Source organism: Pipistrellus hanaki, assembly GCF_964339955.1.
Source record: "Pipistrellus hanaki genome assembly, chromosome: 19".
Taxonomy (NCBI): Eukaryota; Metazoa; Chordata; class Mammalia; order Chiroptera; family Vespertilionidae; genus Pipistrellus; species Pipistrellus hanaki.
In genome coordinates this window covers 11,707,018-11,722,454 of record NC_140521.1, presented here as the reverse complement: position 1 = coordinate 11,722,454, position 15,437 = coordinate 11,707,018, and the positions used below count along the sequence as shown (strand labels likewise).

Sequence of the window (15,437 nt, the reverse complement as noted above, 5' to 3'; positions counted from 1 at the left end):
TCACTGAGGAGGCGGTTTGCCTCGTGGGAGGTCCAGAGGCCCCCAGCAGCCCACACAGCTGCCTCCCGCTCACAAAGCTAAAGAGCTGAGCCCCACGGCCCAGGAAGGCCCGCCGCTTCCAACAGAGTTCGCATGTCCCCACGCCTGTCAAGGTGTTTGTAAATGTTTGTCGAAAGGAAGGATTTCCCACATGTAAACATGTCAAGAAAGGTGCTAGCCGCTGAGAAGTCCCCTTGCCAGAGCCGGGAACACACGACAGCCTAATGGAGGAAGGCGAGAAAGGGGGACCAGACAGGTGGCCACACAGCCGCAGTTTGCCGACCACGGACTTAGCGTAACGTGTGTGCGATTCATCTGTGTGGTGCAACGTGTCAATATTTCCTTTATCTTCATTGCCGAGTAGCATCCATTGTATGGATGGACCACATTCTGTCCATCCTTCTATCACATGGTGGACACTTGGATTATTTCCTGTTCGGGGCTGTTCTGGATAATGCTGCTATGAACCTTCACATACAGGTGTATACAGGTGTAGGCGGATGGATATGTTTTGGCTTTTGATGGGTTTTATAGGTTTCTAGGAGTGGAGTAGCTAAGAAGCTTAACTTTTTAAGAGAGTGCTATACTACGTTCCACAGCGTCTGTATCATTTTATTTTTTAAAACTATATTTTATTGACTTTTTACAGAGAGGAAGAGAGAGGGATAGAGAGTTAGAAACATCGATGAGAGAGAATCATCGATCAGCTGCCTCTTGCACACCCCCTACTGGGGATGTGCCCGCAACCAAGGTACATGCCCTTGACCGGAATCGAACCCGGGACCTTTCAGACCGCAGGCCGACGCTCTAGCCACTGAGCCAACCCGGTTTAGGCCGCAGCTCCCTTTTCACACAGAATCATCAACACGTAGCTGCTTATCTGCCTAAGAGAACGAGAGCCCCTGGTTCTTATCTGTGAGAGCACCTCACCCAAACAGGTTCAGGGGGCAAACGTGAGAGAGAGAGAAATCATGAAGGGGGAGGCAGGTGAGATGTCGGCATTATTATTTCTTAAGCGCAGCAACGCTTTTAGTTCATGCTTTTCTACGGAGACAACCAGGTAGAGGAATCAGCTGGCCCATTATCAAAGCCGCACACCTGCCCACCTACCCCCCTCCTTACCACCTATAATAAATCTTATTAAACGGGTCCCCTGGCAAGACAGACAGATAATGAAGGCAAAGGTAGGAGCGCTGTTGATGTCATTACCATAGGACAACCGTAGTCTCTACACCCATGACATGCAACCGAGGGAAATCGGTTCTCAAGATTGCCTTTCCGAGATGCAAATCGAAGAGCCGGGAGCCGGGCGGAGAAGGAGAGACCGGCTTCCCACACGAGGAAACATGTCCAAGCCGGAGCCCGTCTCCCAGGGGCCTGTAAGCCCACAATTTACCTTTGGACTGCATTCCAGTTTCTCTCGCACATCCTTCATTTCCCGCTTACTTATTACTAGACACGAGGCACCGAAAGAAAGAAAAAGGGAGAGAGAGGGATCGTGCTGCCGCCGGCCTGAAAAATCCACAGCAGGGAAGGACTCTCAGAGGAAGGGTGGAGGGGAGGAGGGGGGTCCAGGGGCTGGGGACCTGGGGGTAGAGCTCCCAGGATGGGGCCCCTGGGCCTGGAGCACATGGGGGTGGGGTGTCGAGAGCTGTGTCCTCCCCTAATGCATGTGTTGACCCCCATGGCATGTGAAATGCCTGCACTGTGCTGGGCAGGGGTCTGCCAAAGGATGAGAGACACACACACACACACACACACACACACACACACCCCAGCGAGGGCAGAGGCCGCAGGAACCACTGGACCCCGGTTCTCTGGTGGCAGCTGGCAAGTGGCAAGCAGGCCAGGCACGCAGACAGGTCTGGTTAGCTCCCAGAGTTCCTTTGGAGTTTTGTGTGTGTGTGTGTGTGTGTGTGTGTGTGTGTGTGTTTGTTTTTGTTTTTGTTTGGGGGGGGTGATAATTTGTTGCCTACAATTAAGATTCTGGAAGCCTTTGTATTAAAAATGCAGACACCTGGCTTCTCTGGTAAACATCTGGTGACAGTAGGCCCATCGGTGGGCGTGGCTAGGGGACTCCTATGCATTGTCATTAGCCAGGAGGGGACTCCTATGCAATGCCTCTAACCCCCCCTTCAATTCGTCAGTGTTTCTTTTCTTTTCTTTTTCTTTTTAATATATTTTATTGATTTTTTTTTTTTTTTTTACAGAGAGGAAGGGAAAGGGATAGAGAGCTAGAAACATCGATGAGAGAGAAACATCTACCAGCTGCTTCCCAGCACACCCCCTACCGGGGATGTGCCCGCAACTAATGTACAGTACATGCCCTTGACCGGAATCGAATCCAGGACCTTTTAGTCCCAGGCTGACGCTCTGTCCACTGAGCCAACCCGGTTTTGGCTCGTCAGTGTTTCTAGCAGCACATATCCCACAATGCCTAAGCCACGTGCAGTTTCTTGCAGTTTCTCGAACGCTCCAGGAGTTCCCAGGCCTCAAGGTCCCGAGCCATTTAATAAGTGGCCTTTGCCCGGGGCCCACTGCAGGAGGCCCTGGGGAGGAGGGACCTCGGCCTCGGGGCCCATGTGGGGAGGGTGCTGCCCACAGGAGCCAGGCAACCCGATGTCCTTCCCTCTGCCCCAGGGCCCAGCCGCCCAGGGCCCACCCACCCCACCCGCCCCTGCTCCCTGCCCCACGAGTTCTCTGTGCGTCTCCTTTACTCGCCGGATAAAAAGTCATGGGGTGTGAAGGCGCCCGTTCCCCTCCACCCCCTCCCGCGGTCTGGGGCGCCTGGAGTGCCCTGGAGAGCGTTAGCACCTCTCCTCTCTGGGAATATTTAACTGCAAACAGTTTCTAGTTGGGATCTGTTCTAATTGCTAATTAGATCTGATTATAATTATCTCTCGCCGCCATCCCTTACCTGGCACCGGATAGGATGTGGCATCGCGACAATTAGCAGCGTCGTTCCCGGTAGGCACAGCTGCCGGTGAGGGACACCCACCGTCTCAGGGTCCGGGCAGAGCTCGGCCTCGCGAAGGCAGGCTGCTGTTCACTGTTGGGATCGAATTAGATGTAATTAATAAGGGGGAATGCCAATTTCCCCCCAACAGTCCCCTTTTGGTCTCAGCTGATGCGTCACCTGCAAACTCCACTCGAGGGACCCTTCATTTCCCCACCTTGAAGTCCTGCCCCCACTGCTGGCCCAGCCCAATTCCAGCTCCGAGGGAGGCGGTGAGCTTGACAAACAGACTCTGAGCAAGTCCCCTGGTCCCGCTGAGCCTTAGGTCCCCGTCTGCCACCTGGGAGAGCACGTGCCTCCGGGCCAACACCTGCCCCACGTACCCACAGGCCCTGAGGGGCAGGGAGGGCATCTGTACAGCAGGGAGCAGGGTCCTGTCCTCTCAAGTCTGGGCCTGGGCTGGGATGACACAAACAGCAGGAGCTGGACTGGCTCTGGGGGCATCTCTCCAGCATGGGCTTCATGGAAGTGAACGTCTTACACGGCTGCTTAGGGCCTCCACAGGGTACAGAGCAGGAGGGTGGGGGGGGGGGGAGAAGAGGTAGAGGGGGTGCTTGGCCACCTGCACCTCCCGTCGGCCATCTGTGTGTGGGAGCCCTGCCCTGCCTCTCCCCCTGACACTCAGCCTGCCCTGCTGGTTCCCACCAGCCCCGAAGTCCTATGGCCAGCAGCCATGTGTGGGCACCTGCCAACCCCACCCCACCCCTGGGGGAGGAGAGGGCAGCGCCTGGGCAGCAGACACCTTTGCTGCCCCTGCTGGGCTCCAGGGAGTCAGGGACTGCAGCCTGGCACACAGGAGGTCAGGCTGCCAAGGTCCGGAATTCAAATGTGGCCTTGACTGGCTGGCTGGGCTGGCACCTGGCTGTGCCACCCTCGAACTGAGCAGGCTCAGAGTCATGGAGCCGAGAGAGTTCGAGCTGGGACTGGGCAAGGCAGACACAGGCCCCGGGAGAAAATGTCCGACACAGGGCCCACCCACCCCGGCCTCAGCTCCCCTGCACGCTCCCACCTCGCTCGTCAGCTCTCCAGGGTTTGCACACGATTCTCTCTCTTCACTCCCTGCACACATATCCCAGCATGCTGCATCGGCCCCCAGGGCCTCAGCCTCCCAGCCTCCCCAGTCTGGCTTAGGATAAGGTGACCAGTCCCGATTTTTACCGATTTGCCTCGCGTCCAGCGGCATTTTTAAAAAGTCTCGATTCTTTCCAAAATTCGGGACTTTTCTAAAACGCCGCGGGACAAATTGTTAAAAACCGGGACTGTCCCGCCAAAAGCAGGACATCTGGTCACCTTAGCTTAGGACCCCCTCCAGGTCCCTGTGGCATCCCCTCTATGGGGGTCTCCCCTACCTGGACTGCGTGCCCCGTGGCCAGGGACCAGGTCTCCTTGCCCTCTGCACCCAGCACCTCTCTCACATCGATGTTTCTCTGTCTCCCCCCTCCCTTCCACTCTCTTTAAAAATCAATGCAAAACAGGTGAGGATTAACCAAACAAAGAAAAGAAAGAAAAACAAGGGCCTCGCCCAGGCCCCAGGACGGCAGCACTCAGTGAGTCTGGCAGGCAGGTGCATGGCCACCAAGGTCACCTGCAAGCCGAGGCAGCCTGACACCCCCACCCCCCACCCCCACAGCCACCATACAGCGGGCCTGCAGCCCAGGCCCTGCTACTGACCAGTGATGCGAAGGACTGAACGGACAAGTTCTCCCCGCTCTTTCCCTGCCACCCTTCTCTGGCCCTGGTCTGACCAGCATCCCTGCAAGGCCACACAGCCCCGTGTTCGCATCTGATAAATGGACATAGTAGCTGCTTAGCTAAAAGGGTCACCGTGAGCATCAGGCAAGCGCTGTGTGTGAGCGTGCTTTAGACTGTGAAGCTTGGAGAGAAGTTAGACACGGTCGCCAGGCACAGAGGTGTCTGAGGCAGCTGAACTGGCCCCGAGAGCATATCTGTGGCTCCACATCCACTGACACACACACACACACACACACACACACACACACACACACACAGCTGAGGCTCCGGGTTCTGGTTGGGAAAGCCGCTCACTGCCCCCAGAGGTCACGGCCAAATCCAGCAAATCAGTTCTGTCTTCTACGTCTGGGCCCAGCCAGGCGCCTGTCACACGTTCAGCCTCCTGCCGGGTCAGGACGGCGGCCTCAGAGCCGAGAGAGCCACACCGGGGCAAGGGGACCGCGTCTCATTCCCATGGCTGTCTTGGGCCGCTGGACTCACCAGGGCCTGAGTCAGGTGTCTGGTCCCGCTACCTGCGCCTCGTGTGGCTTGCCTCCAGGGGATTGGCCATTCTATGCCTCAGTTTCCCCGTCTATAAAATAAGGGCACCACAGGGTCCCGCAGCAGGCATTTACAGTGAGGTCCAAGTGAAGTGACGCGGGCGGAACAGGTGAAGGGGACCAGGAGTTACAAACACGTAGTTAAAAAGCAGATAAGTCGCCTGAGGTGCCGTGTGGCCAGGGGAATCTAGTCAATACTGTTTAATAACTTTGGGGAGTGACAGATGGTAGCCAGACACGGCGTGGGGATCGTTTTGCGGTGCATAAAAATATCAAATCACGGCGCCGCACACCTGAAACAAATTTAATACTGTGTGTCAATTATAATTCAATTAAAGAGAGGAAAGAGAAAACAAGGAAATGGCAGCGCGTGCCCCCACGCTCAGCTCCCAGGCCCAGCCGTGCTAATCAGAACCCCAAGGTCAAGTCAAAGTCAAGAGGAGCCGAGGCTGGGCCGTGCCAGTCACTCCTGCCCTGGACACATCTAAGCAGGGCTGTCACGTTGTCCTGTGGCCGTTTGCACAACCACCGCCCAGGTGGCCCAGGGGGCCACCCACACCCTGGGCTTGACAACCCCCCACCCCCCCAACACTCGACAGACCCACCTCCTCCACCAGCCACTCGGTTCCTTTCCCCGTTACTCTCACAGGTACCCCCTTCCCACCAAGGCGGGGAGCTCCCTGTGCCTCCACACATGCTCTCCACACCCCACCCACCAGCACCCAAGCCAGGACTCCTCTAGACACACACAGGTACACACACACACACACACACACACACACACACACACACACGGCCGTGTGGGTGGAGCCCCAGACTGGGGCCCTCCCTGCCATCGCTCTCCCCAACCCCCACCCCCCGGCTTTGCCTACATCCTGTGATTGACTCGTCTGCTCAGCATTAATGAAACGTCCTGTCCTAGCTGGTTTGGCTCAGTGGATAGAGCATAAGCCTACGAACTGAAGGGTCCCAGGTTTGATTCTGGCCAAGGGCACATGCCTGGGTTGCGCCCAATCCCCAGTAGGGGGCGTGCAGGAGGCAACCAATCAATGATTCTCTCTCATCATTGATGTTTCTATCTCTCTCTCCCCCACTCCCTTCCTCTCTAAAATCAATAAAATATATATTTTTTTAAAATGAAATGTCCTTCTCCCCACAGACAGCTCCTCGCTGATAAGATGGCTCCGACCCTGTTTTAATCTGAAATAAACAGAATGCCCTGCCTAATTGGAGCGGGAAACAAGCGGCTTGGTTTGACTTTGGCCCTGACAGCAGCTGCCCCCGCCCTCACCGCCCCACCCCGGACCCTCCGCCCTGGAAGGGCCCTGCCCTTCTGCCTCCGACGTCTCCTCCTCACCGGGGGGCTCCCTCAGGGCTGCGAGGCCGGTGCTGGCCAGGCTGAGGCTGGGCCGGGGAACCAGGGCGGAAAAACGCTATTTCCCAGCCAGGCGGCTGCTCATTGGGGCAAGTAATTTCACCCCGTGGTGCCTCGGTTTCCTCATCTCCAAAATATGCACCATCATTGCACCGTCTTCCTTACATGGGGTCGCTTCCTTACATGGTGGGATGGTGATTTTTAGAATTCTGTCTTGTTGGCCCTGGATCAGTGTGAGCTCTTATTCCTATTCCTATTGTGGTTGTTATTATACATCCAGGACAATATGCTAGCCCAGTGGTCGGCAAACTCATTAGTCAAACAGAGCCAAATATCAACAGTACAACGATTGACATTTCTTTGGAGAGCCGAAAACCGACTTCTGCGCATGGGCCATGAAGTTTCAATCGCATGGTATGCGCGTGCTCGCACGTGGTATTTTGTGGAAGAGCCACATTCAAGGGGCCAAAGAGCCGCATGTGGCTCTCGAGCCGCAGTTTGCCAACCACTGGGCTAGGAGATGGGAAAATGCAAAGAGGACGGAGCCTCTGCTCCGGATGCAGGGAACCTGACACGGGCCCACAGCCGGATGCCCTCTGCCTGGGCTGAGTGCCGGGTGGAAGGCCCAGCGCGGTGCACGGGGAACTCGGGGAGCTTGGTTTCCGACTCGGCCGTTCAGGGAGAATGCTCACTGAGGGCAGACACCGTCCTACGTGCTGGGAGGGAAAGCAGAACCTGGCCGGGACCAGCCCTAGGCGCTCCTGCTCTGATCTAGATACGGCGACGCCGCGGCGACCAAGACATCAGGGTCTCCCTTTGTCATTAGGGAGCTTTCTTTCTACCATAAGGAGATGGACAACATGACCCCCCCGATGGGGAAATCAGGCGGGTGGTGTGATGGAGAGCAGAGGAGGGGCGAGGGCATGGGCCTCTCGGAGGATGTGAATGAACGCTGTGCCCTCATGGACGAGACGAAGCCAGCGAGACAGGAGGACACAGAAAAGGCCGTGCTGGACAGCGCAGAGCCGGGCCTCCGCTGGCTGCTCCAGCTCTGGGGGCCAGCCCCCCATCACCCCTACCCTCACCCCCAAACACCCGCTCTGGTCGCCCCCCAGGCCTCCGTCACTCCACAGGGAATGCATTCTGTCCTGACTGACAAGGAGCACGCCACCAAAGCAGCCAACTATTTTTATCTCCGGATTAATCACAAAAGGCGAACGCTCCCACCTTCCCTGTGATTAAAAATTAGGAGACCAAACTCTGTAGTGGTTCGGGATAATAACCAATCCTGTGAGGTCTTCATGAATAATGCATGTCCAGGCTCAGGCTGCTCCAGGCTCCCCCACCATCACCACCACTACTCTCCCGCCCCCCTCCCCCAAACACTTCAGCTCTGGGTCCCTCCGAGAAAGAGAGAGGGAATGAGTCCCCCTTCCGTACCTGGGGAGCTGCAGCTGCCAGAAACCGTTGATTTCTATTCAGCCTGTGGGCTCCCCCAACTTCCTCCCTTCTCCCCCATCCGCCCCACACACCCCAGCCCCATCTGCACCACCACCACCACCACCATCCCCCCCCCTCCCCGACACCCCATCTGGTGTGCAGCCAGGCGAAGGCCAATCAATAATGCATAGCTGCATGAATACCCGGCGTGATAACCGCTTATTTGGGAAGATGTAATCAGCACCCATTCTGAGGGTGGCGGTGTGGGCGCGTGTGCATCCACCCTGCAGCCCACGCCCGCCCCTCTCCGCTCCCCTCCCTCCCTAATCCGGTATTCCCAGCACGGTCTTTGTGTTTTGGAAAGGCCTGCTCAGTCCCCGCGGGGTGGCCAGAGGCATGACGAGCAGCAAGGAAGGCCCAGAGACAGTCGGTCCTTACACTTGGCCACACGGGACCGTCTTCCGGGAGCTGGAAAGCCCTCCTGCTGGGGGTCCAGCTCCAGGAATCGGTCCGGCGGGTCAGGGTGTGTGGCCTTGGTTTTCAAAACCTCTCCCCGAAGATTGTAAGCCGTGGCCTGGCTTCAACCACTGCCAGGCCCCACGGATGTTCGTGCTGGGGAGAACGTTCCAGACCCCCTGTTCACCTCTCACATGTATTTATTTGTTTGTTTGTTTGTTTAAACAGAGAGGGAGGGAGAGGGAGAGAGAGACAGAAACAGTCAATGATGAGAGGGAACCGTTGACTGGCTGCCCCCTGCACGCCCCACACTGAGAATCGAGCCCGAAACCCAGGACCAGGAATCGAACCCTGACCTCCTGGTTCATAGGTCGACACTCAGCCGCTGAGCCACGCCGGCCAGGTGACCTCTCCCATTTCAGATCTGAGGAAATAAAACCGGAAGGAGGAGCTGCCTCCCTCCGGGCCTTGCTTTCCCATCTTCCTGGCCCTGGGCAAACTCGGCTGGAGCCCCTGCATCCCAGACCCCTCCCGGAGAGAAAGCTGCCCCCGCCAGCAGAGGACCCAGGAGCCCAGCCCAGCCCTCCCAGCTGGAAGGCCCTGCCCTCAGAGATGAAGCTCCCTCTTCGGCCAACAGAACGCCCACCCCCATGGTGCCAAGCCCTCATTAGCCTCCCTGGGCTCCCAGGCCACACCCCCATCCTCCGGCAGTAATGAGGGGGTGCAGGGTGCCTTGATTGTCCAGCCCACACCCACCATCTGCCTGTGCCCAGGCCCCCCGGAGACCGGGCAGGGTTAGATGAGGCCGACTGCTCCCCGGGCCAGGATCCGGGTGGAGTCCTGGGGCTGAGGAGGACTTCTGGGTGCCCTGAGGGCTTGTTCTTTGTCAGGAATAGAAACTGGGGGGGCGGAAGGGCATGCAGAGGTTGGTGCTCACTGGGCTGGGTCCCGAGCCAGGCCTGGAGGCAGGAAGGAAGGACAGAGAGTTGGCTGAAGGGGACCCGAAGCCTCCAGCTGTTCCCTGAGGGGCTCTGGGCCCTAGGAGAGTCCAGATGCAGGAGCTCCGGGGAAGGAGAAGAAAGCCAGGCAGGTTGCAGGGCGCCCCCCGGGGGAGGGCAGAGGGGAAAGCAGCACCTGTAGGGGAAGTGGGGGTGCCTGGAGCTCTGAGACCGCCTGCCCCAGCCCCGGGCGCAGAGGCTTTCACAGGGCCTGGGTGGGGAGAGGAGAAGGGGACGATGAACTTTCTTGGTCACTGGGTCCTTGTTCTAGGGCCCTGGCTTGTCCCCAGCTACCCCTGGACCACTCCCTGGCAGACTGCAGTCAGCGTCTCCCAGCCTCCAGGACTGAGGTCCCAGCCCCTCCAGCAAGGAGAAGCAGGGTGCCCGGGGCATCTCTAGGGAGACCTGCCCTCGGATTGTCCTGGGAGAGGCCGCAACTTCGAGGGTTCCACTGTACTGACGTTGAGAGATGGAGGAGGAGGAGGAGGAGGAGGAGGAGGAGGAGGAGGAGGAGGAGGAGGAGGAGGAGGAGGAAGAGGAGGAGAGGGAGGGGAGGAGGAAGAAGAAAAGAAGGAGGAGAGGAGAAGGAGATGGAGAAGGAGGAGATGGAATAGGAGGAGGAGGAGAAGAAGTTGTGAAATAGGAAGAGACTACAGATATTGTCTGGGCATCGGAGCTCTGCTCCTTGCTCTGTGGCCAGGTTCAAGGCCTGCCCTGTCCCCTCGCAGGCCCCTCGCAAGCAGAGTATGAGGCACTGCTGGGAACAGCCTCTGCCAATAAACACGCCGCGTGTGTGTGCGGGATTACGGCTGTTATCACTGTGACAATGCTCGGGGATTAACGGTTATTAAAGAATGGTAATTACTGTTTGTCATCAGCTCCACGAAGCCCGCCAGCTCCGCGGCTGCCCAGCTGGAGGGGCAGGCTGCCCTCAGCCTGACCTCCCTCCTCCTCTCTGCCCACAGTGCCACCCGACGACCCCGTCATCCTGGGGGGGCCGGTGATCAGCCTGCGGGCAGGGGACCCCCTCAACCTCACCTGCCACGCAGACAACGCCAAGCCCGCCGCGACCATCGTCTGGCTGCGGAAGGGAGAGGTCATCAACGGGGCCACCTACTCCAAGGTGAGGCCTGGGGGCCGCGCTGGTGGGGGCGGGACAGGGGGTGGGTGCTCCCTGGGGAGGGGGCAGCTCACCCCACATCTGCAACTCGCTCTCTCCTCTCTCTCTCTCTATTGTCTGTCGCTCTTGTTTTTCCTCTGTCTCTGTCGCTCTCTGCATGGCTCTCTCTCATTCTATGGCTCTGCTTATCTGAGCGTTCTATCTCTTGGAGGAGATGCACACACACCCCCCTCCGGCTGGTGGGCCTCGCGTACCCCTGTGAATTCCCATGTCCTGCGTGGTTCAGGGTTCAGGCTCTGGAAGAGGAGCCGCACGCAAATGAAAGAGCCGAGATAAGAAACAATCATTTGGAAATATCGGGGGGGGGGGGGGGGACCAGGCGGGATCCCAGCTCAAGAGGAAGGACTCCAACACTTGGGCTCCAGCCTTGCCATCCTTGCTATTCATTTTGGGATCCACCTAGAGCCCTTAGGCTGGCAATTTCCAGCAACAGAGAGACCATCTTATCAGGAAGGATTTACATGACTGTCTGGTGGGGAAGTTGCTTCCGCTACCGATGTCCGGACTAAACGTTGTGAGTGAACAGCCCTGACCTTTGCCCGAGTTCAAGGGCCATCAGCCTTCCGAGTTCCTTGTCCACACCTCTCTGCTATGAAGACATACCTCCAAGCCCCCTGGCCTGGCCTGAGGTGAGCGCCTGGGCTCCCAGTGGGCCTCTGGCTGCTACAACATGGGAGTGACCACAAAGCCTCCCCGAGTCCCCGTCCTGGACACCCGAGCTCAGGCCATCTTCCCTGGGCCTGGCACCAGCATCATACACAAACCAGGGGGGTGGGCAGGACAGGCTGAGGAAGAGGGGGGACACTACAGGCTGAGTCCAGAGAGAAATCTCCCCGAGGAGCCAGGGCCCTGCTCCACCTGCTACTTCACAAGCTGCTGCCCGGTGCAGGGACGAGGCCTGGACCCCGGAGAGGTGCTGGGTCTTAGCACGGTGTGTATGTACCTGCCTCAAAGCCCCTCCCCCTCTGGCCCCACCCCTGCTCCCTCCGGCCTCGGCCTCAGGCTGCTGGCGGGACCCTGGGTCTCACTGGGCCCAGGCTAAGAGCACTTGGGGAATAACCAGCCCCACACTGGGCCCAGCTCCCTCCAGCAGCCTCTCCGACGGGTACTCTCTCCCCACCTGTCACCCCAGCATCCTTCATCCACCTGCCTAGCAGGCCTAGCGCCTCTACCCGGCGGCCTCCACTCTTCCTGGCATCTTTGTGACGGGCGTCACTCCCCGCCCCAGGGCACAGAGGGAGGTGTCTGAGAAGACGGTCTGGGTGAATGCACCGTGCAGGCCTCCACCTTCCCATCCATCCCATTCAGGCCACGAGACAGCCGGCCCTCGCGGATTCCCCAGGCAGCTGTAGAGAAGGGAATCAGATGTTTTTGGCTTTTTTTTTTTTTAAAAGACACAGGTGGGGGAGGTGAGTGAAGAAGCAGGAGAGGAGGCCTAGTGGCCAAGCATTGGGTCTCTCTCACTCAAGACCTCTTTTAAGCACAGGTGTTGAGGCCCCCACCACTGCATCCCCTGACAACCTCCATCATCCTCACATGGGGTCCCCTTCACCCCCACCCCATGACAGGCATCTCCTGGCCGCCCCTCTCTCAGGCTCAGCCTGCCTCTCCACTGCCCAGCGAAGGCCCCCCCGGAGCGGGGCGGGGAGGGCGGGGTCGCTGGCTGCTGCCTGCACTGGACGCCCGCTCCCAGAGCGCATTCTGCCCCTGGCCAGCCCGGCCCCCAGAACCACTGCCAACCAAGGGCCAAGGGCCTGCCCTCAGGGGCAGGCATGGGGTAAGGGGCACAGACAGGAAGCTGTGCCCGGGGAAGGCGGGGTTTGGAGATGAGCCCCAGACCTCACAGAGCCACCGGGACAGCCCGAAGGTCCTTGGACACAGAGAGAGCTGGAAACCCACCCACGAAGGCTACTGCTCGGCGCCCTCACCCCGGTGCACGGGTCAGGTGCACGCCCGCCTCAGCACAACCTGCACACGCAGCTGCTGCCCTGGTCCTCGTGCACCTGCGAGAGCTGCCATCAGGGGCACCAGGGGCCGCCGGGGCAGGGACCCGGCAGCACATGCGTGCCACCCAGCCAGAGGGAGGGAGGGCTGCCCCGGGCCTTGGCAGTAGTGGCCCAGAAGCAGAAGACTCGCTCCGTTAATAATTCACAGGATGAGCCGATTTGCATAGGAACGAAGGTTTCTGAACTAAGAGGTGGGGGGCTAGGGCCCCCAGCGTGTCCCCAGAGCCAAGTTCAAGGAAGAGAGGAGCTGGGATGGAAGACCACGTGGGCTGTGACAAGAATCAGCCAATGATGGAACATTCGGCCTGGCTGGGACCTTCTAGGCCTCAGAGCCCAAAGGTTCATTTGCATATGAGTACGGGAGATCTGTCAGAGGAGAAGGAAGGAAAAAGAAAGAAAGAAAGCTGAGAAGGGGGGAGATTAGGAAGGAATGAGGGAAGGAGACAAAGGAGGGTGAGAGAGAGGGAAGCTGGGCTGGAGCCAGCAGGCCACCCAACGCCCCCTCCCCGCCACCTCCCTGCCCTTCCCCAAGCCAGCTTTCCACCCTGCGGGCTCCCAGGCCTCCCTGGCCTCTCTCGGCCTGCTCCCCCAGGACATGCCTGCAGACCTGGCCCTTCCCTGGGCCTAGAGCCTGGGGTCCCCCTGAGCTGGGAGCCGGGGTGAACCTCCTGTGGGAGCCGCCAGCCCGCCTTCCCCTCTCTCCCTGGCTTAATGAACTCATCTCCCTGTTCTCTAATTAGGTGGAACAAACAGCTTGAACCAGAATTTTTATTTCCCAGAAAAGCACACGCCCGGACACAGTCAATATGTCATTAATCATCGTTCGGAGGCAGAGGAGCACCCCGGGTGGGGAGGCGGCGGGAGGCCGTCCCGGAGCCTCGTTAGGAGCGCGGGCAAGCCCTGCCCCTCACCGCGAAGAGGGGATCCGCGGAGGGGCCAGCCGAGTCCAATGAACCCCCATGTTAGCACAATGGGGGAGCACAGAAAGGGGGAGGGCATAGTATGGACACCCTCCCCACTTCACTCCCCCTACACACACACACATACATGCATGCACACATACACACATGCACACGGACACGTACACAGACACGCTCCACCCCAGGTCTTCTTTCCACCCAGGAAATCGTCCTTATTATCGCTTCGCTATTTATAGACGCCGGCTGTCTGCTGCTCCACCAGAGCCAGCCCGCTGCTGCGGTGCGGGGCAGCGCCCTCCTCTGGGCTCGGACTGGGGGCCAACCCCTGTGCCTTCTCGGTGCAGGTGCCTCTGTCGGTCCCCATCCAGTTCCTGGCCTGGAGCCTGCTTCCCACCCGCTGCCCGCACTGCCCCGTGGCTAGCTAGGACTTCCCACATCCCTCTCCCCCAACCCCTCTCCGGGGACCCTGCTGCCCAGGGCTAAGGCCACCACCCCATGATGGCCCAGGGAAGGCCTCACGCCACCAGCACCAGCCGGGGCCCAGGCAGTTTTCCGGCCTCCGGGAGCCAGTGCGGACATCTGCCCCGCCCCGGGGGTCTCTCTGGCATCTCAGAGTCCGGCCTTGTCTACACGGGGATGAGCTGACCTAGACGGAGGCTCGGGTCATGGCCCGGGGCTGGAGGCCACAGGCTGTGCCCCGGCTAAAACAGGACCACACTGGCCTGCAGACCCAGAGAGCAGCCTCCGTGACCTTGGCCCTGTGACCTTGGAGGCTACACTGGGGTCCTAACTGTTCCCACCTTCACATGGAGATCGCACTCACCTCCTTCCGATGCTTGAGAAGATGTGGAGGGAAAGTCGTGGCTCAGGGTCCTTCTCAAGGGCAAATCTCAGCCCCGCCCAGCACGTTCCTGACTCACTTTGAACTCGGTTTTCAGATCCTGCTGAACAGGGATGGCGCTCCCGTCCTTCCAGAGTCTGGGAAGATGAGAAACCAAGCCGTTGTTGTTGTTGTTGTTGTTGTTCTTCTTCTTCTTCTTCTTCTTCATCTTTTTCATTTAAAGGAGGATTAAGGAAATGAAGTCTCTTATTCTATCCCCCGGTGACATAAGGCTGCACCCGCCACTCCTTTTCTGGAGGGGCTTAGCGCCTGCCCGGAATCGGCAGTGTCTGAGGACTGGCCAGTCCCGCCCGGGAGTGGCCCTCCCGCCCACATGCCGTCCCAGCACGCACCACCTCGAGGGTCAGCGGCGGGCTCCCCTCCCGGGGCTCCACACTGACAGGGAGGGCCCGGAAAGGGGGTACAGGGGAGGGGCGAGGGGGACCCAGCTGCTGAATGACCTCGTGGTCCCATGGAAACGAAGGAACAGAAGACGGGAGACCAGAAGCCTCAGGACTGGGATTGGCTTCCTAAGGGCCGCCTGAACAAGGGCCTACACCTGGTGTTCGAAACAGCTGACGGTCATTGTCTCTCAGGGGGGGAGGCCCTGAGTCTGCACTTGGAGTGCTGATGGACCCATGCTCCCTCCGAAGGCTTTAGGGCAGGGGTGGAGAACATCCAGCCCAGCCCTCAAGCCGTGTAAGCTAAGGTGACCAGATGTCCCACTTTTGGCGGGACAGTCCCAATTTTTAACAATTTGTCCCGCATTCCGCAGCATTTTTAAAAAGTCCAAAAGATTTAAAAGAATCTTTCCAAAACTTGGGACATTTTTAAAA

The 15,437-nt window shown here is 58.8% G+C and overlaps 1 protein-coding gene across 4 annotated transcripts in view; it reads left to right on the top strand.

Annotated features, from left to right (window-relative positions):
* KIRREL3 (kirre like nephrin family adhesion molecule 3) overlaps window positions 1-15,437 on the top strand; it is a 442,298-nt gene that overhangs the window by 397,749 nt on the left and 29,112 nt on the right. For all 4 annotated transcript variants that reach the window (XM_084867577.1, XM_084867578.1, XM_084867579.1 and 1 more), the window contains exon 5: window positions 10,581-10,738. In XM_084867577.1, coding sequence (XP_084723703.1) covers window positions 10,581-10,738 — 158 coding nt within the window. The remainder of the gene's footprint in view (window positions 1-10,580; window positions 10,739-15,437) is intronic.